General features: G+C 38.3%; 1 protein-coding gene and 1 non-coding gene across 14 annotated transcripts in view; one reads left to right on the top strand and one right to left on the bottom strand.

Moving 5' to 3' along the window:
• The window catches only part of FBXL13 (F-box and leucine rich repeat protein 13), a 304,728-nt gene that overhangs the window by 43,409 nt on the left and 236,155 nt on the right, over positions 1–25,164 (bottom strand). For all 13 annotated transcript variants that reach the window (XR_009209023.1, XR_009209022.1, XR_009209020.1 and 10 more), the window contains 2 exons: positions 20,387–20,470; positions 25–159 (listed from right to left, as the gene is read on the bottom strand). Coding sequence is in view for 3 of the 13 variants with exons in the window: in XM_058425448.1 (XP_058281431.1) it covers positions 25–159; positions 20,387–20,470 (219 nt within the window). In the remaining 10 variants the exon portion in view is untranslated. The remainder of the gene's footprint in view (positions 1–24; positions 160–20,386; positions 20,471–25,164) is intronic.
• Positions 2,025–2,126, top strand: LOC116809812 (U6 spliceosomal RNA). Its single transcript, XR_004369996.1, has one exon. It is a non-coding gene; the product is annotated as a U6 spliceosomal RNA (small nuclear RNA).

Below are 25,164 nucleotides of genomic sequence, written 5' to 3' on the forward strand. Positions count from 1 at the left end.
TTGAGCCCTGACTCCTGCACATACCTTTGGACAGCCAGCAATGCTGAGAGATGTGAGGTTAATGCAGTAAATGGCCAGTGCTTTGATAATCATATCTGACAGCTGGGAGCAATAAGAGACATCCAAATGTTCCAAGATCAGTGAGCTTTTGCAGAATGCCTGCAAGAAATTCCAAGGTCAAATTTTTTCTTTTCTTTAGTCATCTAGAGCTGTCTTACTTATAGCAGCTTATTAAATGTACATTTCAGTCCCTGAAATACAGATGTTAGACCTTGATGCCCCCAAAAAATAATTTAAAAAACCCATGTTACATCCAACATCTCTTTATAGCAAAAGATATTCACAAAGCAGCTTAACAGCTTAGTGATATTCAAATACCTGCTAACAAAATTTGGTTTTCTTGAAGTTAGGTCTAATGAAATTTGACTCATATGGTCAGTAATGAGTAGAAGAAAAGAAATCTGAGGGTAAGATTATATGGCAGACACTCCAAGATTGACAGTGGAATGTAATGGAAAGAACGGATTCTTTGGAATCAGACAGACCCGAGTTTTACTTTCATTTCTACAATTTATTACCTCTGAAATCTTAGCAAGTTACTATCTTTCTGAGCCTCAGTTTCCTTTTTTTTTTTTTTGAGAGTCTTGCTCTGTTGCCCACGCTGTAGTGCAATGGTGCGATCTCACCTCACTGCAACCTCTGTCTGCCAGGTTCAAGTGATTCTTGTGCCTCTTGTGCCTATTGGGACTACAGGCATGCACCACCATGCCCGGCTATTTTTTTTTTTTTTTTTTTTTTTTTTTTTTTTTAGTAGAGATGGGGTTTCTCTAGGTTGCCCAGGCTAGTCTTGAACTCCTGACCTCAAGTGATCCACCCTCCTTGGCCTCCCAAAGTGCTGGGATTATAGGCATGATGTGCCCAGCTCCTCTTTTTTAACTTAGGGAAAATAATATCTACTCTCTAGCATTGTTTTGAAATGCTGAAATGTTTACCTGAAATATCTACGACTACAAAAAGGCCTGGAAATCATTCCCTTTATATCAATACTTCTTAATTTTCATTCCTACTTTTCAGTTAAAAAATAACTCAGTGATAAGAATCCATGAGGAAATAACACTTAAAAGTTTACAACTCAGCAGTTATACAAGAACAAAACAATCCACAAAAGTAAACCTAACTGTAATTATAAAAATATATTTAAGAAGCAATAGGAGTAGAAATTGGAAACCATGATAGAAAGAAAGAAAGAAAGAAAGAAAGAAAGAAAGAAAGAGAGAAAAGGAGGAAATTTCCTCCCCCAAAATGTGAGAATTACTATAATTATCTACATGTGCTCAATCACTCTAAGAATTCTGCCTCATTATGAAGCAGCTCCTCTTAGAATACAAAGTTAGAGACCTCAGTAAATGATAGTTTACCATTAATTTTAGTTGTAAGTACTAGATTTTAGTAACCCTAATGAGTTACTAAAGATACTTCTTATTTATATATAAAAATGGATGTCCACTGGACTACATGTTATTTTCCTCTCAGGAATGAGAGAAGGGTCAGCGCATGGGCATCAGAATGACTTTAGAGGTAAAACCGCCAGTGGGCCTCTCTTCCACTGCTTATGCCAATTTTCTCTTGTTTTAGCCCTAAGGAAGTTTGGAAAGAACTAGTTAGCCAGCTATTTTCTTTAGCAAGTTAATAGAATAGGGAAGATTTCCAGAAGAGGCAGTGTAGCCTAACAGTTAAAACTAGGACTGTGGCATCACACACAGTGGGGTGAGAAGCCTGGCTCTGCTACTGTGGGTTACTGAACTTCTGAGAGCCCGTGTCTCCTTGGGCAAAATGGTGATAATAACACCCATATCAAAGAGTGGTTGTGTAGATTATATGAAATTATATATATATAGGTGATGTGGCTCTTAGCACAAAATAGATTCTCTAGCTATCTCTAAGATTTTATATACTGTGTTAGTTGAGAGGCAGTATGCACACTGGCTAGTGCTTGGCACATAGCACCCCATAAAAGTTAACTAGTGCTTACTTCAGCAGCACAGATACTAAAATTAGAAAAATACAGAGATTAGCCTGGCCCCTGAACAAGGATGACACAGATTTGTGAAATATTCAATTTTTTTTTCAGTTAGGAGGAGAAAGTTCAAGAGATCTATTGTATATGATGACTATAGTTAGTAACAATGTATTGTATACTTGAAATTTGCTAATGGATTTTAAATGTTCTCACCATAAAAGTATCATAAGTATGTAAGGTGATGAATGTTAATTAGCTTGATTTAACCATTCCACAATGTGTGTGTGTGTGTGTGTATCAAAACAGCATGTTGTACTTCATAAATATATACAATTTTTATTTGTCAGTTAAAAATTTTAAGCCATTAAAAAGAATAAATGTTAACTACTATCAGGATTTGCACATGACACCAATAATAATAAAGATGCACAAATGTATTGTACTTTGAGAAAAACTGAAAGATATTGGTTATTTAACCCTAAGTCATCATCTTTTCCTGACCACAACAGCCAACAGTGATTCATTCTTTGATCTCATGCAGAACTTGTCTTTTTCAACTGATTCAGCACTTAGGGTATTTGACTTATTCCTGTATTGCATGAAAATCTGTCTTGTCTAGCAACTACGTGATGGCAAAAATTAGAAGGGGCAGCTTGTCAGGAGATAGCTTGGAACCTGTCACTGGAGATAATCAAGCATAGTGGGGCACACCCAAGGAGGTACAGAAAGGAATCTACCTTTGAATTATCGGAATCAGTGGCCTTGAATCTCAGTTTGGAGATTCAATAAGAATGCAATAAGCCCCTTGTACTGCCTGGAAATCTGCTAGCTTTCATATCCCTTTCCCAAACATCATATTAGAACACAGTAAGTGCTCGGTAAATACTAGTTGGTTCACTGATCCTTTATGTCTTCAAGAAAATTAAGAAGTCTCTTTTAATAATACAAGAATTTGTATGTTGCAAGGAGTAAGGTGACATTGTTTTTCCCTTGTTAGAGACATTAACATTGTTAGAAAGAATGGACAGAGTTAGAGGAACCAGAGAAAAATTAAAGCAAGAAAGAATATTTAAACTATAAGAATAATTTATTGAAAGATGAAACAAGCTTTAAAGGGAGATTCAAGGCTCTTTGTGTCTGAAAACCCTCTTCAGTAGCATCTGCCAATGTCTTGGACTGCTCGAATCAATTCTGCCTTATGCCTTTTTAAAAGCTCTAATATTCTTTAAAGCCAAATGTTCTCAGAGGTTTTAAATTTAAAACTAACTTAAAAATGATTACAAGGTCTATGATACATTCTTGCTACCATTCTCATCCATGGAAAATCTGAGGCACAAAAATTGGTCTAAGGCTTTATGCTAAATCAGTGGCAGATTGGCGAACTAAAGTCAGAACTTTTCCTCTCTTATTATTCGTGTTTTCCTTTAAACACATATAAGTCATATTAAGTACTTAAATCTGCAAGCATGTTTCAACATAATCACTCATGAAATTCCATTTCCCCCCTACAGATAAGATTACAGTATACACTTCTGGCTCCAGTGCTGCAGAATCATACTTCTATCAATGCTGCTGATTTTCTTTTCTTGGAAAATGCAACACTGAATTTCTTCCAAGTCAAAATCTTTTACAGTAAAGACAGAGATAAATGCAAACATTATCAAGTTTGGCTCCTCTCCCATGTATTAGCCAATTTTGTTGTGGGTTAACAATCTGGAAGAAAACTTCCATATCTCTTAGCGAGTTAGATCATTCCTTCTTGTGTCTTCTGAGCTGAGTCACAGTGTAGGGGCTTAATGACTACATTCCTAAATAGGGTACGTAGAGGAGACTGAATTTCACTCACATTTATTGACTGTCACAATAATGTGCTTCTGCCAAAATCCTGATTTAAACCACTTCGACAGGTGGCAGCTTCTAGCCTTAGAAAAGCTCACTTCGTGTTGCATACTCATAACACCATCTCTTGACTATTTGCCTCATTAGGCCCCAATTAATTCTACTGCAAAGTTGGGGAGTTTTTCCTTGTTGGTAATTCTGGAAAAAATGTGCTGTCAAGAACCATTTTCTATAATGAAGACATTTTTGGCTGCCCCAAAGGCTAAAATGCAACTTCCACAATTTTAAGATATCAACTAAACACAAAAACTTCAGTTTCTTGGGCCTCATATTTGAGGCCCAAAATATCTACATCGCATATCCCATGAGATGCAGAGCTACACTCCACCAACAATGGCCTTGTTCCCACTGGGCATCAGAGCAAGTTGGACTGGTCATGGCCTGGCACCACAACTAAATTCTGCAGAGCCTGAAGCTGCCCCTTCTGGAGATGCCACTCTTGCATTCCCATCCTCCCTGCCAGGGAAGCCAGGCTGAGCAAGGCTTAGCGTAGGCCCAGCCTCAGAGGAGCTCACTGTTTTAAAACATGGAGAGAACTCTGAAAGGGAAAGGGGGATAAGGCCAAGGACCAAAACAAATATTTCCAAAGACACTTTCATGATGAAATTTGTTACAAAATTAGATGGTGATTTGAGGGATAAACTTTGGCTTCAAACCAGCTCAAATGTGATTTATTCTACAGTCTTCCCCAATTCTTCTCTGTGGAAGAGATGTGCTTTCAAATTCTTATAAGCTTTTCTTTCTTTTTTGACAGAGTCCTGCTCTGTTGCCCAGGCTGGAGCATAGCAGCATGATCATAGCTCACTGTAGCCTCAAATTCCTGGGCTTGAATGATCCTTCTACCTCAGCCTTCCACATATGTGCATGCTACCATGCCTGGCTCATTTTTTAATTTTTATAGAGACAGGGTCTCGCTATGTTGCCCAGGTTAATCTCGAACTCCTGGCATCAAGTGATCCTTCCTCCTTGGCTTCCCAAAACGTTGGGATTACAGGCATGAGCCACTATGCCCAGGCAACTTTCTTACTTTCTACTTGTATTATAGTTATTCATATATGTGTCTTATCTTCTGCATTGACTGTAGCTTCTTGAGGGTAGAATCCATGTCTAATTTATCTTTGCCAACATCTGGCATACAGAATTAATTCAAGATGAGAGAGTATCCAAAATGAATGAAGAATGCTTCTCAGCACAGGAGTGAGGAGAATGAGCTTCCACAGATGGCCCTCAGAATACTAAGCCCAGTCCTTCTTCTCACTCAGTTCAGTAACTGCCAGAGGCAGCATACAGAGTTGGTTAAGAGAACAGTCTGGGGGCCCGCTGGCTTGAGTTCAAATCCTTCCATGAGATGTTTTGTGTCTCTAGATAAGTTACTCAACCTCTCTTACCCCTTAATATTCTCATCAGTGGCGTGGGAATAACACAGTAGTAGCTTAATATGAGGAGTAGCACCTACTTCATAGAGTTGTTGGGGAGATTAAATGAGTTAATATGAATAAAGCAGTTGAACAGTACCTTGCACATAGTTAGCAGTCAGTAGATAGCAGCTAGTATTATTATTTGTATGCACTGCTTCTCTGTGGCTCTGATTGCCAAACTTTTTAAATCATGAACACCATAGTAAAAAAAAAAAATTTTTTTTTTTGAGACAGAGTGTCACTCTGTCACCCAGGCTGGAGTGCAGTGGTGTAGGAAACAGAGAGATCAGACTGTTACTGTGTCTATGTAGAAAGGGAAGACATAAGAAACTTCATTTTGACCTGTACCCTGAACAATTGCTTTGCCCTGAGATGCTATTAATCTGTAACTTTAGCCCCAACCTTGAGCTCACAGAAACATGTGTTGTATGGAATCAAGGTTTAAGGGATCTAGGGTTGTGCAGGACGTGCCTTGTTAACAAAATGTTTACAGGCAGTATGCTTGGTAAAAGTCATCACCATTCTGCAGTCTCAATAAACCAGGGGCACAATGCACTGCGGAAAGCCGCAGGGACCTCTGCCCTGGAAAGCCGGGTATTGTCCAAGGTTTCTCCTCATGTGATAGTCTGAAATATGGCCTCGTGGGATGGCAAAGACCTGACCATCCCCCAGCCCGACACCCGTGAAGGGTCTGTGCTGAGGAGGATTAGTAAAAGAGGAAGGCCTCTTGCAGTTGAGATAAGAAGTCCTCTGTCTCCTGCCTGCCCCTGGGAACAGCATGTCTCGGTATAAAACCTGATTGTATATTTGTTCAATTCTGAGACAGGAGAAAAACCGCCCTGTGGCGGGAGGCGAGACATGTTGGCAGCAATGCTGCTTTGTTATTCTTAACTCCACTGAGATGTTTGGGTGGAGAGAAGCAAAAATCTGGCTTACGTGCACATCCAGGTATAGTACCTACCCTTGAACTTAATTGTGATACAGATTCCTTTGCTCACGTTTTCTTGCTGAACTTCTCCCCACTATCACCCTGCTCTACTACCGCATTCCTCTTGCTGAGATAGTGAAAATGGTGATCAATATATAATGAGGGAACTCAGAGACCAGTGCCAGTGCAGGTCCTCCATATGCTGAGCGCTGGTCCCCTGGGCCCACTGTTCTTTCTCTATACTTTGTCCCTGTGTCTTATTTCTTTTCTCAGTCTCTCATCCCACCTGACGAGAAATACCCACAGGTGTGGAGGGGCTGGCCCCCTTCACAGTGGCATGATCTCGGCTCATTGCAACCTCCACCTCCCGGGTTCAAGAGATTCTCGTGCCTCAGCCTCTAGCTGGGATTACAGGTGTCTGCCACGACACCCAGCTAATTTTTGTATTTTTAAGTAGAGACGGGGTTTCACCATGTTGGCAGGCTGGTCTTGAACTCCTGACCTCAGGGATCCGCCCGCCTCAGCCTCCCAAAGTGCTGGGATTACACGTGTGAGCCACTGTGCCTGGCATAGTAAAAATATTTTGAGCATACACTTTCAGTAAATGTATATTAATGTACTTTGTAAATTATATAGGCATAAAACTATTCAAATATATATTATATATTTAAACATATAAAATAGAATGTATGAGATAAAAAATAAATCTGACATTTCTAGAACTTTTAATATTTTCTTGTCACACCAAAAAAATTGTGTTGTTCATTTGCTGGAGTACATGCTTCCTCTGGAGACGCCTACCCAACAGCACACCTTTGGTTGCCAGTAAATCTTGATGGCTTACTGGCTGCACAGATCCTGAGCATTTTGTAAAAATAAAGGAATTATTTTTAACATATAAAATGTGACAGATGCATAAAAAGAAGGCAAATTGGAAGAAAGTAAAGAACAGAAAGTGTAAGCAGTGAAAGAGAATGTATGTTGGGAAAAGCAAAAGGAAAGATGACCAGGAAAAGACCAAAACAAAATATCTTTGAATTGTATTTGGTAACTAGAATTTGTTGAGAAAAATTTTAGAACAGCTTCAGTTTTAGATTTTCTCTCCAAAATAAAAATGAACCAGGATTGAATTACCCAAATGGCAATCAGATATTTTTCTTGTTGCCTGTGGCATAACCCACACTTTTTCCATTTCTCTAAGTTTATTTCAAAAAGGGGTGCCTAGTGGCCCAATTACCTGGCACTAGTCCAGGGTCCTCTGTGGGGCAAGAAAGGCAGGGGAATTCCTTAAGCTAAAATAATCAGCCTGAAAGAGTTGATGGGTGTCTATTTGCATAGCCAGCCACCTCACTTCTTGTTCTTAGTCTTTCCCAAGAAAATGACAACTCATAATGTTTACTGTAAGGACAGTCACACCATTCTATGACCTCTTCCATTTAAGGATCTCTAAGAAATAATGAGTTCATGAACTATTATCAGTACTGCTTTCACCTCCCATTTGCAGACATAATAGAATAAGAGGTGATCTAATCAAGGGAGGCTACCAGTCTAGTGGAAAAAAAGAGAGCCTGGAATCTGAAATTGTATCTATGTGACCAGGAACAAGTCATGTAACCTCAAGTTTCTTCATATATAAGAGGAGAAAGAAAATAACTGTCTACCTATCTCATAGGCCTATTAGAAGATTAAAAGAAAATGTTATTCCAAAAGCACTTGGAAGACATGGACCCTGGCTTTTGTCTGTGAACCAGAGAGATCCTGGAACGATCCTATCTGTGATGTATGTGATAAGGGCTTTAGGATGAGGAAATATAATGAACAAAATTTAACTGGAATTTATAGGGAGGGTTATTACAAATTATAACATGGAGAAATCATAGCTCCTGTGAGACATGCCACAGGCCCTTGGTTTATGTCAGGCAAGGCACAGTGAGCAAAGCCTAGTTGTGTCACATAGAAGAGGGATCAAAAACATCAAAAACCTAAACATAGGTTTAAAAAACAAAAGAAGCAAACATTCTGATGTTTATTTTCCCTGTTTTTTTATTTTTGCCTTCAGACAATCTGACAGTTTTTTGTTTTTTTTTTTTTAACTTTTGGCAAGTTTCATCTTACAAAGAATAAACTAATGTTCCAGGGGCAGCTTAAAGAGTGGGAGAGGGCTCCTATGGATTATCTTCCTTTTAACATATTCTCTTTTAGTTCTGTTCTGTGGATGTGCAACATGAAAAGAACAGATGTGCACATTCATTTAGCAAGTTCAGCAATGCTTCATTTGTCTGAGAGTGGTTCTTCCCCAATGGGAGTGGGCAAGAAGCCAGGACTGGTGTGGGGTGTTCTCAGCTTCAGCTGTTTTTCGGCCAAGAAAACATAGTACCCATGACTCCAGTATCCCTTGGAAACTTACAGACAATGGGAAACTGACAAACTGTCAAATCCCACATCCTTTGAAGTCTAGCAAATTTCTAATTCTTTTGAACTGCCCCCACAATTAGAAACACACTAGTGTCAGGAGCCACAGAGAATACTGTTTATTTCTTTTGCTCACAGGCTTTGAACAAAGAATAATGCCTGGGTATCTTGGCAAGAGTTTATCTGTGACTCCCAGTTGATTCCAGGTGTCTTGGGTCTCCAGGGGTATGTTGTTCTATTATAAAGTTTAGGAAACTATCCTTGGCATGGATAGCCAAGCAGCACAGATTTCCATGGTAAAACTCTTAATTATTCCAGGTTTTGTAGGGGGTTGCTTTCTCCACCAAGCTACCAGATATCCCCACTACCCTTCATTCTACCAGAGGAATTCCTTAGTTTCCTCTCCCAATACCCTGTAAAACACTTCTAAACCAGAGACCCTCTGGAATCTCTATCATAGACAGTTTCGTCAATTATTTCCTAATCATAACCTAGAGTATTGGATGAGAAGAGAGACTTTGCCAAGCAATATGGTCAACAGACAAAAGATCCAAATGTCCGGACGTTCCACCTCCCCATACAAGAGATTTCAGAGCTTCTGCTGCAACAAAGGCCAATGATTAAAGTCATTTTGGAAAGGAGTCCTCCCTTGCTTCTGTTGCAAACCATAAACACAACTTGTAACCCTAGAGAAGAGGTGGAGTTATTGAAATCTCATGCCTTGATAATTACTGAATGACTTAATCCTGGAAAACAAATAGAAATCAATGTTGAGTTCTTTAAAAAAAATTGTTGCTACATGGAGCCAACACATCTAATCCATCTTTGGCATTACAAGTCAGTATGTGTCAAAGGCTACCAAAATCGACTTTGGTTGAGCACCAGGGGGTGGAGTCTATCAACTGATGAGAATGATTGATGAGAATCTTGCACAAACAACATTTGTAACTAGTTAGAAGGTTTAGTGATTCAAAGTAAGTATTTAAGATCAGAAGAGAGTCACTGGAGAATAATCCAGTTCTTGCTGTTAGAGCACATGAACTCAACCCTTCTTACACTCCAGAGAGGAATGTCTAGAACAGGCTGGTCATAAGCCATTGTCGGGGAGGAAGATTTTGACTGGACTGTTGCTGAATGAGGTAGGTACTCCTGGGCCTTTCTGACCTGAGTATCCTTGTAGATGTTCCATACAAATTCTAGGGGTTTCAGTTCTGTAGCACAGATAGTCCAGAGTACAAGAACTCTGAACCCTCAGTTTCCACTTAGACTATGCCTGGAGCCACTCAACTTACTGAACATTCCTGGGTCAGACCAAAAGTCAAATGAACAGCAATGACTCTTGCTCTGTTGTTCTCCTGACTAGGAAGTAGCTTATGATTGTGCCACATGGCTGCCGCCCTTCCCAGTCCCTTATTCCGAATCCCTCCTCCTCTACCTCCTTTTCTATTTGTAAATCAAGATAAATGTTACCAAAGGGCAAATTTTAAAAATCAAAAGTTTATAATCTAAGAGAATGTATCATAAAAGGTTATGAAGATTAAGGGAGAAAAGGAGTATGTTATTTCAAGTAGTAGGCCGGGCATGGTGGCTCACGCCTGTAATCCCAGCACTTTGGGAGGCTGAGATGGGCGGATCACCTGCGGTCAGGAGTTCAAGACCAGCCTGACCAACATGCTGAAACCCTGTCTCTACTAAAAATACAAAATTACCTGGGCATGGTGGCACATGCCTGTAATCCCAGTTACTTGGGAAGCTGAAGCAGCAGAATCACTTGAACCCAGTAGGCAGAGGTTGCAGTGAGCCAACATCACACCACTCCAGACTAGGCAAAAAGAGCAAAACTCCACCTCAAAAACAAAAACAAAAAACACAAAAAAACCTGCCACAGCTTTCAAAGAAAGGCTGGGTACGGTGGCTCATGTCTGAGCTCATGTCAGGAGGCCAAGGTGGGTGGATCACTGAGATCAGCCTGGCCAACGTGGTGAAACTCGTCTCTACTAAAAATACAAAAAATTAGTCAGACATGGTCATGGGCACCTTTAATCCCAGCTACTCCAGAGGTTGAGACAGGAGAATCACTTGAACCCAGGCGGCGGAGGTTGCAATGAGCCAAGATCGCACCACTGCACTCCAGCCTGGGTGACAGAGCGAGACTCCATCTTAATAAAAAAAATAAAATAATAAAAATTTAAAAATCCAATGTGAAGCAGCTAAAGCAAGATTGAGGGTCTCAGAAAAGATGGGGCCTGAAGAGGACAATGAGAGAAGTGGAGGTTCTAGTATCTCTACTGCTGTTTATATTCCATAAGCCGAAGTCAGATACCTAAGTGATCATCAGACAACAGGGTGCTGACCTAGGTTACACCCTTAAAATTCATCAGTAGTGCCATCTGCAAGATATTAGTAAACGAGCTTGTGAAGAATATAAGCCACAAACCAGGCAGAAAAGACAAGAGAGCAGATGAGGCTGAACCACTACCACAGACTTCCTTCTTTTGTGTAATTATAAATACTACCCACTGCATTCTGGTTTCAGGGCTTTAAAAAGCAGACGAACTGTCTCTGTTAGAGATACTTTTTCATAATAATTTCAGAGTCATTTATTAATTATCTTTTATAGTTAATAAAAGATAAGAGGGAACTATGTTTGGGTTTGGAGAACAATGACGATTATCTAAGTCTGAATCTTCGCCTCCCCTCCAAACCAGAAAATATAAAGAGAAAAGAAATAAAACTGCACAGGACCCGTACATTCATCATTACTAGAACTAACAGAACAATACAGCCTTCAAATTACTTGTAGGTAGAGTAAAAACAAATTCAAACAGAGCTCCCTTAGCCTGCCTGCGGCTGCCACAAACCTAGAGATAGAGTGGGAGAGAGAATGCCGAAAAGACTGTCGTAAGAGTGGAGGGGTGAAGAGAGCTTAGAGGAAACACAGACAAAATCACGCCGTATTAAAAAAACTGTTTTTTTCTCTATAGTCACACCACTCTCAATACTTCCAGAACACTTCACTTCTGATACCAGATGTGTGGGTTTTTCTACACACTGACCAATTCTGTGACACCAACTGGATATTCTACAATTTAATTCAATTCTGACATTAACTGGAGTTAGCACAGACCCCATAGGTTAAGAGCTCAATCCCAGTAGATGTCAGATGCCAATCGCAAGTCCCAGGTTGTCACTTGGACTTCTGATGAACCAGCTATATATTAGGGTTCCCATAACTACCTCCTTGGGCTTGATAATTTGCTAGGACAACTCAAATAATTCAGGGAAACATGTTTACCAGCTTATTATATAATAAAGGATACCAATGAACAGCCAGATGAAAAGGTACATAGGGCTAGGTGTAGAGGTCCTGAGTGCAGGAACTTCTGTTCCCACAGAGTTGGAGTGCACTCCTCTCCTGGCATATGGATGTGTTCGCCAACCTGGAAGTACTCTAAACCCTGTAGTTCAGGGATTTTTATGGGGGCTTCGTCATGTAGACACCATCAATTATTAGCTCAATCTCCAGCCCCTCTCCCCTTTCCAAAGGATGGAGAACGGAGCAGAAAGTTCCAAGATTCTAATCGTGGCCTGGCCTTTCTCATGACCAGCCCCCAACCAAGAACTCATCAAGAGTCACCTCATTAGAACAGAAGATACACCTAGGAAACTCCAAGGAATTAGGAGTTCTGCATTAGGAACCATGGTCAAAGACCAAATATTAGAACAAAAGATACCTATTACCCCTATTGCTCAGAAAGTTACAAGCCCTTTAAGGAGCTCTGTGCCAGGACTGTGGACAAAGACCAAAATATATATATTTCCTATAAATCACACACTCACAAGAAGAGAAATTTTGACAACAGTCAGTGCCAAAATACTGAATAGATCTTGGTAGTTCATAGGGCTTGAAAGTGGGGACACCTCCAACATTCCTGGCAGCCAAGTCAGATGCATGGACATCATCTTTAACTACATCTTCCCACTCATCCCTCATCTGAACTATCAACAGTTTCATGGATTTTGCTATCTAAATGTTCTCTAATCCATTTCCTTCTCCCCAGCCTCCCTGTTACTTCCCTTGTTCAGGTTGCTATCCTGTCTCCCCTGGACTATAACAAAAACCTCTTATGTTCCTACCTTCACTCTCCTTTTCCCCTTCTGCTCTTCAATCTAACTTCCACATTCCTTGTTAAAGTGATTTTTCTGACAGATAAACTTCCCTGGCATTCCCACGCTGGATTAGGTACCTCGCCTGAATCCTCCCATAGCCTCCTACATACCTTTATCACAGCATTATGACTAAAAGCATCCTTTTGGAATTAGACATTTTATACACTAGCTCATGTACTTACTTGTTTCATGACTTGGGAGAAGTTTTTAACCTCTTGGAACCTCCAGTTTGTAAAATGGAATTAAAAGTATTGCCTACCTCATAAAGTAGAAAATTAATACATGGAAAATACAACAGTGCCTGACATGTAGTAAGGGCTAAATTGATATTAGCTGACAACCACCACATAGTATTGAATTTTTCTGCTTATATATCTGCCTAACCCACTAAACCTAGCCTCATCATTTAAAAAAAAATTATAATGATTTCTGTTTTCAAAAAACAAACAGATTATCCATGTCCTCTACATGGAAAGTCTAATCCAAAATGTTTTGTGTTCAATCACTGAGCAAGATGGTCACATTTTCACAAAATTAATCTGAGGCTGGGCATGGTGGCTGACGCCTATAATACTGGCACTTTGGGAGGCTGAGGCGGGCAGATCACCTGAGGTCAGGAGTTCAAGACCAGCCTCGGCCAACATGGTGAAACACCATCTCTACTAAAAATACAAAAATGAGCTGAGGATGATGGTACATGCCTGTAATCCCAGCTACTCGGAAGACTGAGGTGGGAGAATCGTCTGAGCCTGGAAGAAGGAGGTTGCAGTGAGCTAAGACCGTGCCACTGCATACAAGCCTGGGCAACAGAGCAAGACTCTGTCTCAAAAAAAAAAATCTGAAATGAGATGGTTTGAGCATGATCTTACATGAAGGTATGGAGTAGCCTAATTAATCATCTAAGCTCTTTCCAATTTGCTAATTGCAAATAATATCCCAGTGTTGTACTAAGGAAGCTTAAGAATCGTTCCTAAGCTTAATGGACATGGCTAAAGTGCCTGAACTTTGGGACAGCCACAGGCCACCTATGCGAGCACAGCCAGCCCACCAGGCTGCAGGGTAGACAGCACAAAGAGCATTTGCTTATGACAGCCACAGGCTCAATGCTCACTGACGGTGGCTGTCCGCCTGCCCAGCTAACCTGTAGTTCTTCTGTATGGCCTACACTCTAAGAATGGTATTTATATATTTTGAATGGTTGAAAAAATAGCAAAAGAAGAATAATATTTCATCATATGTGAAAATGATAAGAAATTCAAATTTTCAGTGTCCATAAATAAAATTTGATTGGAATACAGCAACTCTCATTTATTTACATATTGTCTATGGCTGTTTCTATGCTCAATGGCAAAGTTGGGAAGTTGCGACAGAGACTGTAGGGCCTGCAAAGCCTAAAACAGAAACTACCTGACCCTTCAAAACTTTACAGAAAAAAAAAAAGCCTACCCCTGCTCTAGGGTGCAAGCTCCTGTCTGCTTCACAATTGTAGTCACTGTAGGGGAATGAATTGTTGTGGGCTAAGTGAATTGCTTAAGAAAATGTGGCCATGTAAGAGGCAAAATTGGAATAAAAATTAGGACTCTTGACAGCTAGTCCCACATTCCCTAAATTATATTATTACTTTTGCTATCAGAGAGCTAATCCACACACTTCCACAGGAAAAAGAGCTTTGTCATTTAAATGGATGATTAATTTTTAAAATACAATGTAGACAAAAAGGTAATTCTTTAACACCCAATCTTTTTTTCTTTTTTTTCTTTTTTTTGAGATGGAGTCTCTCTCTGTCACCCAGGCTGGAGTGCAGTGGTGCAATCTCGGCTCACTGCAACCTCCGCCTCCCGGGTTCAAGTGATTCTCCTGTCTCAGCCTCCGGAGCAGCTGGGACTAGAGGTGTGCGCCACTATGCCTGGCTAATTTTTTTGTATTTTTAGTAGAGACAGGGTTTTACCATGTTGGGCAGGCTGGTCTCGAACTCCCGGCCTCAGGTAACCCACCCACCTCGGCCTCCCAAAGTGCTGAGATTACAGGTGTGAACCACTGCACCCGACCAACAAACCAATTTTTATTATCTGCTTTGAATACTGACCATCATCTATTGGTTTTAACCTAGAAATGTATAATCATATAGCATCTCTCTATACACAATTTGGGTGTAATAAATACATATACACATTGACATATGTATATGATCTAATATATACCAAGGTGTATACATATATTTAATTTACCTACATATACTAGACATAGATGTACCTTTACATATATTTGCATGTAAACACACATATATGCACACTTTCACTGCATACACACCTGCCAGTCCTTCTGGTGCATCCTAATGAAACCTTATCTTCTCCTGCTAATGACATTAGCACCTGGCCGCTAATGACATTTCTTAATCAACTACCTCAACCTACTAACACTGAAATAATTAGAAATTTTTGTCTAGCTGCAAGATTTTCATTTAGAGATAATCTGCATAAAAAAATACACATTCGTGTGTATGGATGTTATATAAATGTATTTATATTATGCTTCATTCTAGGAAAGAGGAATGAGAAATGCAAACTAGATTAAGAGTATAAAAAGCAACCAGAGGCCAGGCGCGGCGCCTCACACCCATAATTCCAGCAGTTTGGGAGGCTGAGGCAGGTGGATCAGCTGAGGTCAGGAGTTCGAGACCAGTCTGGCCAACATGGTGAAATCCCATTTCTACTAAAAATACAAAAATTAGCCAGGCATAGTGGTGCATGCCTGTAATCCCAGCTACTCGGGAGACTGAGGCAGGGGAATCACTTGAACCCAGGAGGCGGAGGTTGCAGTGAGTCGAGATCGTGCCATTGCACTCCAGCTTGGGCAACAAGAGCGAAACTCTGTCTCAAAAAAAAGCAACCAGAGTAAATAATTGGATTTATTCCATTGGTTCTATCAAAACAACTTATTAAGATGGAACTTCTAATATGTCTGAACTGTAACACTGCATTTAAGCCAATTTCTTTGCCATACTTGGCCGTCTGTTATTTAACTGACCTCATAAAATCCTCAAGAAAACGATTTCTTAAGAAATGCTCAGTTACAGCTGCATCAAACAGCTTCTCTAAAATGCCTTTCAAGAGCACCAAATAATTTTAGTGTAACATAATCATTGAATGTCTGTTGTTCTCAGAAAAGAACTAACGTTGGAGACGGTAATTAAAGCCAGATCCTAAAAGTCAATACATCTGAGTCTCCAGACACTGACTCTGCATGTGCTGTGGTTTCCACTAAACACTAAAATGAGGTAATTTTTTATTCTTATTATGTTCACAACTCTTGCAAAACCTAACCAGGGTAAAAAATTTATTCATTTTTCTCATTAAGCGAATTATGTCGTGTGTAAGTTTTCAATGTCTTGTGCTAAAAACAGAATCTCTCCTATAGTTACCTTTTCTAAGTAACGAGAGAGCATTCTTGATAAAGTGCAGATAATCTAAACATCTCAATTTACTCACTTTATTTTATTCTCTTTCCCTCTCTTTTTAAATCTAGGTAAGGAATTGTGAAATTAGTTTGTAAGTCAGTTTCTCCTCCCCCAGCTTTGTCTGTTCCCTTTTGGGACTTAATAATTGGGCTGGAGGAGGCAAGGGGAAAGATTACCACATGCCAAGAAGTATGAACCTTGGAAGAGGTAAAACTGGTTAAAAGCCACGACACAGACACAGACTTACCAAAAGCAGGGAGGAGAAAAAGAAGGATGAGAAATGATGAAAAAGAAAAATTTCAGGGTTGAGGGTGAGGGGAGGGAACTCAGAGTACAGGTCAATAGGTGCAGCAAACCACCATGACACACGCATACCTATGGAACAAACCTGCATGTTCTGCACATGTATCCTGTTTTGTTTTGTTTTGTTAGAAAAAAAAAAGAAAAATTTATTTTTCATGAATTTGAGTAGAACGACTAATCTTTTAGATTACTGAAAATAAATACATGTCAGTTTGTAAAAGATTAAATTGTTTTAAACATATGCCAGAACTCAGCTGTATGGTCATATAGTTAGCAAATGGGTAAATGCTTTCTTCTACAATCTCAGAGCACCTAAAAATAGTACAATTTTTAGGCTCCAAAGAGTGAAAAGAAAAATGTCTGGACCCCATAGAATCAAAAAAGAATGACAGAAAACACTGGTCTCCTGATACTTAACATCAAACTTTGCCTAATAATCCTTCATCCCAAGGATGAGAGGAGCATCTAAAAATTAATCAATGATGCATATTAGGAGGCTATGTCATCACCATGGTAGGTTTCAATACTTCTAAATGATTTCTAGTTATTGGTCAAATATAATTGATCACCATATGAGAAATATAACCCAGTATTAAAAATGTTAATATTTTAAACTGTTTTGTCTAGTCTATCACCTTGTCAAAGATCTTTTGAAAGCCTGACTATATCATATCCATAGATAAAGCTTTATATAAATGCATGTTTAACCCTTAAGTTAATTGCAGCAGGTAAATCATGGCTTAACTTTAGAGGAATCTTTCAACTTTTTCTCTTAGTAGGTTACATACATCTAAATGATTTGTAACCCTTTTTGTTATTAAAGAGTTACAATCTTTCCAATATGGAAGTTTCTAGTCCTCTCTGGGATATTTGTTTTGTGTTCGTTTATTTAACTCTACACTATTAAATATACTACCAGGCAGATTTCTTAGGGACTTCTTAGAACATTAGTATCCCCGGTCTAAGATTGGGGGAAATTGACATTATGTGACACTAATGCTCCTTAAAGCAGATTCCCTTAAGTATGATTACATTGTTCCCAGTGAGAAACAGCAGACCCAGTGAGAAACAGCAAAAATAATTTGAAAACATTTTTTCTCACTAAGCCATCAAACAACCATTCAGAACAGCAGTTCTCCATTTCTACCTTTCATTTCCATAAAACTGTTACTGAATTAGTTTGCTGAGAAGGTATAAGACTTTGGGCCAGTCATTTAAGCCCTCTTGGCCTTTGAGGTAATTTTTTATTCTTACTGCCTTAACATTAGGGAGTTGCTTTAGATGTTTCTAAGATTCTTTCAGCTCCAGAAATTTAGAATTCAATGCTAGAGGTCTAGAGCATCTTTTGACCTGGAATCCTCTACAGCCCACTAGTTAGGATGGTATTTTAACACTCTCCTATTAGTCATGTTAAAACTTCTTGGAAAGTCTACTTCAAATTGACAGAGATAATTTCAGGTTTGCCCTGCTCTGTGGACTTCTCAGCTATTATTGCATTATCTTCCTACTTGTGGGATAAACCCTTTTATAGGTTTTTCTTTCTCTCTTTCTTGTCTCCCTCCCTCCCTCTCCCTCCCTCCCTTCCTCCCTCCCTCCTTCCTTCCTTCCTTCCCTCCCTCTCTCCCTCCCTTCCTTTCTTCCCTTTCCTTCCTCTCTCCCTCCCTTCCTTTCTTCCCTTTCCTTCCTCTCTTCCTCCTCCTTCTTTTCTTCTTCTTCCTCCTCCTCTCCTCCTCTTCCTTCTCCTTCTTCTTCTTTCTCTCTCTCTTTTTCTTTCTCTCTCTCTTTCTATTCCTACTTTAGCTTCAGGTTTTTATGAGTGGTTGGGGTTTTAAACTCTCAAAGCACATTTATCTAGAACTTCCAATGTGTTTCAGCACTTGCATTCCTAGGTTACTGCTTCCCTTCTTGTTCAATACGTGTATGACACATGACTTTGGGGTTTTTTCTAACAGCATATTGATATGCTTAAAGTGATGAAAAAATTACACTGTGGCTTGCTCACAATATGTACTTTATGACTTCCTACACATCACTTAAGATTAGGTCTAGGAATTTTACTTTTCTCGCAAGCTCTTGAAGAATCAATTGAGCACATAATCATTTATCCTAGCCAATTACTTATCTCATGCTTTCCATTCCCATAAAAGATGTTAGGAAGTATGTTTGAGTAACTTAAGTTCCTAATTGTTGAGTATCTGACATAATTTTTCAAACTCCCCCAACTTTCATGATTAGATCATGTAACATTTCTATACCCAGAATACTTTGTTTATATGAGAAGACTTTTACCACACTGCAGTTCATCTCTCTCCATGTAAAATATCCCTGTTTATTTTGAATCTGACATGAGGAAGGGAGAGAGTAGACAGGGAAAAATGGGAAAATAAATCTCAATCGCTTTGGCTGTGGAGACCTAAGAGCCTGGAGGTGAACTTGGTTCAACTAAGATCACATATGCGTTGTTACATTTCCAATCCATTTCTGTTTTTTCTACTGTGACCCACAAAATTTATTCAAGTTGTACTTAGTTAAACTAAAAAGTTTCTGCACAGCAAAAGAAACAATCAGCAGAGTAAACAGACAATGCACAGAGTGGGAGAAAATCTTCACAATCTATACATCTGACAAAGGACTGAGATCCAAAATCTACAATGAACTCAAACAAATTAGCAAGAAAAAAACAAACAGTCCCATCAAAAAGTGGGCTAAGGACATGAACAGACAATTCTCAAAAGAAGCTATACAAATGTCTAACAAACATATGAAAAAAAAAATGCTCAACATCACAAATGATCAGGGAAATGTAAACCAAAACCACAATGCAAAACCATCTTACTCCTGCAAGACTGGCCATAATCAAAAAGTCAAAAAATAATAGATGTTGGCAGGGATGCAGCGAAAAGGGAACACTTCTGCACTACTGGTGGGAATGTAAACTAGTACAGCCACTATGAAAAACGGTGTGGACACTCCTTAAAGAGCTAAAAGTAGAACTACCATTTGATCCAGCAGTCCCACTGCTGGGTATCTACCCAGAGGAAAAGAAGTCATAAAGATGATGCTTAATCTGAATCTTGTGAGATGCCTGAAAGCTAGCCAAGTCATATCAGCAAAAGTGGCCTCATTTAGTTTTCTGATCTAAACTAGATGATATCTAAGCTCCCTTCTGGTTCTAAATTTCTAAATTTCTATGTTCATTGTTAATAAACATACAGAAAGATAATAAAAAAAAAAAGAAGTCATTGTATGAAAAAGATACTTGCACAGGCATGCTTATGGAAGCACAATTCGCAATTGCAAAATCGGGGAACCAACCCAAATGTCCATCAATCAATGAGTGGATAAAGAAATTGTGGTATGGAATACCATTCAGCCATAAAAATGAAATAATGGCATTTGCAGTAACCTGGATGGAATTGGAGACCATTATTCTAAGTGAAGTAACTCAGGAATGGAAAACAAAACATTGTATGTTCTCACGCATAATTGGGAGTTAAGCTATGAGAATGCAAAGGTATATGAATGATGCAACGGATTTTGGGGACTTGGGGGAAAAGGTGGGAAGAGAGTGAGGAATAAAAGACTACAAATTGAGTACAGTGTATACTGCTTAGGTGATGGGTGCACCAAAATCTCACAAATTACCACTAAAAAACATACTTATGTAACCAAACACCACCCATTCCCCAAAATCCTATGGAAATAAGAAATAGTGAATTAATCAGTTTTTTGAAAAATTTCAATCTTAATTCTTTAACAGATGATCTTAATGATCTTACCTGAATTCCATCATCAGTGATTCTATAACATTCAGATACAGAAAGTTCCTTCAATTTTTTATGTCTGGAAAGTACATTCAAACCCTAAAAATATTTAATATAAAGATCATTTTGTGATTATCATTTAGTATGGAATATATAGTTCCAATAACCATTTATACAGACAATATAAAAAACCATTTATGAAAACTAAAAAGTTTTAGCTGCTGTCATATTTCTTTACACTTAACAAATCATAAGACCATTTAGGTTAGGCAATGCCATTAAGTAAAATTTTCAGGTTGTCTCTAATGTTTTACAAAAGCTTTTATGGAATCCCAGAGTCAGAAAACTCCTTAGGAGGTTATTATCTTGCCACTTGTTTGCAGATAAATGTTATCTGAATCAATATAAACAAATCCAACTTACTAATTTATTTTGAAGGCACTTCATGTGGATAAAGAACCTATTTGTTAATATATTTTTATTTATGCCTAACCAAAACATCTAAAAATCTTTAGCCCATTTTGTAATGATTAATCCCTTGAAGAGGAAGAGAATAGATCTTTATATAAAGGCCTAGAGACAGATAATCATTCAGTCATAGACCACTTCTTTTTCAGGTTAAAGGCCTTGGATTTTTTTAATTTAAAAAAAGAGATTGCACTTTCAGCCTTAGTTTTTTTTATGTCTGCTTGTGTTGTCCCATTTCTCAGTACTTTTTCCCCAAATTTACTGGCACAACACTCAGATAACGAACTGACTAATGTGGCTTATTGATGCCATCCTTCTGTTTTTCAATCAGGATCACATTACTTTTATGTAATCCCATACAATGTACTTCCTAAACTAGGTGGACAAGAGCAGGGTTGTTCCCCCTACCACTCCCCACCCCCCGCCATTCTATGATTCTAGGGCTGGCTGGCAGGGAAAATACCAGAAATGACACATAGATTTGTCCTTTTTATATTTTATTTGCAGGATTCGTTTATATTTTATCAATCTTAAATACAATATTTGGACCACAATTTAAAATGGGCTATGCAAATATTATATCTTGGTTTTTTTGTTTGTTTGTTTTGTTTTGTTTTAATTCCCAATGCAGATTGGGCCTTCTCATAAAAAAAAAAAAAAGCCTGTATTAAGAAAAATGTGTTTTATTTAAGCCTCTGCTTAAACTATGATTTCTAATTTCTTTTAATGGTATTGCATACCACTCCAAAATAAAATCTGTGAATTCTTTTAACTTTTTAAAAACTTTTATTTGCATTTATTTTATGCTGAATTTATTCCTGTGCCATAAGTTTTTATTTGTTTCTTCAGTTTCTTCAGGAATATCTTTTTCTTCTATGCAACCTCATTCTTTCAATTTTATTGTTGACTGTGGATTCTTTTGCTAAGAACACATTATGTTTTCCGCCTCCCTGTTTCAAAACAAAGTCTGACCAAATCCTGTGGAGCCATCACATGTGGTCTGGGTTCCAGATGTGGATGCTATTTTATTCATGTTAAAAGAATTGGAAGAGTTTAGATATTCCCCAATAGAATCCAAATTGTTTGAACACAAATATCAAGTAACAGATGCAAAGTCTGTCCCTTTACCCTATACTTAATAATAGCTAAGTATGTTTTAGTATCCTATAGAAAATTTGTCCTATGAAACTATCTCTGAAGTTTTCACTTAGATTTCACTTTTATGTAGTCGTTAGAATTTTTTAAGATGAGCTGTAAATGAAGTGCATTTGCTAAATATGACATATAACAGCATATATGCTTACTACTTTATTCAAAATCATTAAAAATGAAAATATTAAAACAGAATGCCATGTCTCATCACTGTAATTGTTCATTAAAACATATGGACTAAAAATTGAATTGATCAACATTATTAGCCATTAGATAAATGCATAATGACGTACCACAACGTACCTACTAGGATGGCTATAATTTAAAATACAGATAATAAAATGTGTTGGTGAGGATGTGGACAAACTGGAACTCTCATATACTGCTAGTGGAAATGTAAAATGAGCCAGCCACTTTGGAAAACAGTCTGGCATTTCCTCAAAAATTAAACATAGAGTTATAATATGACCCAGCAATTCTACTCCTAGGTTTATACCCAAAAGCAGTGAAAACATATGCTTACAAAGACTTGTACATGAATGTTTATACCAGCACTATTTATAATAAAATCCATGCATTCTTCAACAAATGGTGCTCTTCAATAAATGGTGCTGGGAGAACTTGATATCTGTATGTAGAAGAATGAAACTAGACTCTGTATCTCCATATACAAAAATAAACTCAAAATAGACTGAAGACTTAAACATAAGACCTGAAACTATAAAGCTATTAGAAGAAAACATAGGGGGAATGCTTCAGGGCATTGATTTGGCAAAGATTTTATATAGCTAAGACTTCAAAACCACAGGCAACAAAAACAAAAACAGACAAATGGGATGATATCAAACTAAAAAGATTATACACAACAAAGGAAACAATAAACAAGGTGAAGAGACAACCTATAGAATGGGAGAAGACATGTGTGAACTAGTTATACAACAAAGTACTAACATCCAGAATATACAAGGAACTCAAACAACTCAACAGCAAATAAACAAATGATCTGATTAAAAAGTGAACAAAGGAACCAAGCAGACATTTCTCAAAAGAAGACATATGTGAGGGCGATGTAGCTGTGATATCTGTCACCCCATTGATCATCAGGGTTGATTCGGCTGATCTGGCTGTCTAGGCAGGTGTCCCCTTCTTCCCTCACTGTTCCATGTGTGTTCCTCCCCAAAGCTGCATGCTAGGTCAAAGAGGATAGCCAACCCTGATAGAGGAGGATGGGTTATTGGTCTAGGGTATACAAGTAGCTGCAATCCCCTGCTTGAACCTCCAGACCTCTCAAGAAGACATACAAATAGTCAACAAATATGAAAAATCATCATCAGGGAAATGTACATCAAAACCACAATGAGATGTCATCTCACCCCAGTTAGAATGGCTATTATCAAAAAGACAAAAAATAACAATGCTGGTGAGAATGCAGAGAAAAGAGAACTCCTATAAACTGTTGGTGAAAATATAAATTAATACAGTGATTATGGAAAACAGCATAGAAATTTCCCTAAAAACAGAACTATCATATGATCTGGCAACCTCACTAGTGGGTATTTACCCAAAGGAAGGGAACCCAGTATGTCAAAGGGATACCTGCCCTCCCATGTTCACTGCAGCACTACTCACAATAGCTAAGATACAGAATCAACCCAAATGTTCATCAACAGACAACTGGATAAAGAAAATGTAGTATATATACACAATGGCATACTGTTCAGCCACAAAAAAGAATGAAATCCTGTCATTTGCAGCAACATGGAAGAGCCTGGAGGACATGATGTTAAGCAAAATAAGATAAGCACAGAAAGATAAATATCACATGTCCTCACTTGTGGGAGCTAAGAAAAAGTAGAGTACAATTGTGAGAATTAGAGGATGGGAAGAGTGGCAGGGAGGGAGGATGGGGATTGGTTGGTTAACGATTACAAAATTATAGTTTAATAGGAGGAATGAGTTCAGGTATTCTGCAACACTGTGGGGTGAATATGGTTAACCATAATTTATTGTATATTTTCAAGAAACTAGAAGAGAGGATCTTTAATGCTCACAACACAAAGAAATGATAAATATTTGAGGTAATGGATACTAACTACCATGATTAGATCATTACACATAATGAAATAACACTCTGCATTCCACAAATATGTACAATTATTATGTGTCAACTAAAAAGAAAAGAAAAAAGTGGAAACCCAAATGCCTATCAGTTGATGAAAGGATAAATAAAATATGTTAGGTCCATACAATGGAATATTATTTGGTAATAAAAGTAGTACTGATGCATGCTACTATATGAATGAAACTTGAAAACATCATCCTAAGTAAAAGAAGACAGACCCAAAAGGCCACATATTGTTTGATTCCATTTGTATGAAGAGTCCAGAATAGGCAAATATACAGAAACAGAAAGTAGATTAGCAGTTGCCTAGAGCGGGCTCAGGGTGGGACAGGCATAAGGAGCGACTGCTAATGGGAAGGGCTTTTCTTTTGGGAGTGAAGAAAATGTTCTGGAATTAGATTCTAGTGGTAGTTCCACCACAAACAAACATACTAAAAACCACTGAATTGTATACTTTAAATTGGTGAGTTTTATGGTACGTGAATTATGTCTCAATAAAAAATGTTTAAAAAAAGATCGATGTAATAATTGCATAAGTAAATAAAACTCAGAAAATATTCCTATAGTATCCTTCAGTCCAAGATGAATATAGATATTACCCACTTTTAATATATTTTTGTTAGCAACCTCAGACCCTGATGACAAAAATATTAGCAAAACGGGGAGCAAGAGATGTCACCATGCTCATGTGTTAGACAAGTAACTAGAAGCCCTTTCTGTTGTAAGTAAACACATCTTTGTAACTGAGCAGCAACAGATCGAGCCGGCAGGGATGAGGCCTCCACTAAAAATTGCCTCATGCTGGTTACAGGAGGCCAGTGAATTTCACTGCCTAATAAGTGAAATACACTATTTCAGGCAACAGGATTCACTTTTAATGTGTGTTTTTTTTTTCTCAGAAACTTTTTAGATTAGTGACCTAAAGAATATCAGAGCCAGCAAGGTAAATATTCTATTTGGCACTGTGAGGTTCATAAATGCTCCAAATTAGGAGGTGTTCTCTGAAACAAGTGACATTTACATTTTACAGATTTCTGATGCCAAGGTTTTA

The sequence above is a fragment of the Hylobates moloch genome, unplaced genomic scaffold, assembly GCF_009828535.3.
Source record: "Hylobates moloch isolate HMO894 unplaced genomic scaffold, HMol_V3 SCAFFOLD_1, whole genome shotgun sequence".
Lineage (NCBI taxonomy): Eukaryota > Metazoa > Chordata > Mammalia > Primates > Hylobatidae > Hylobates > Hylobates moloch.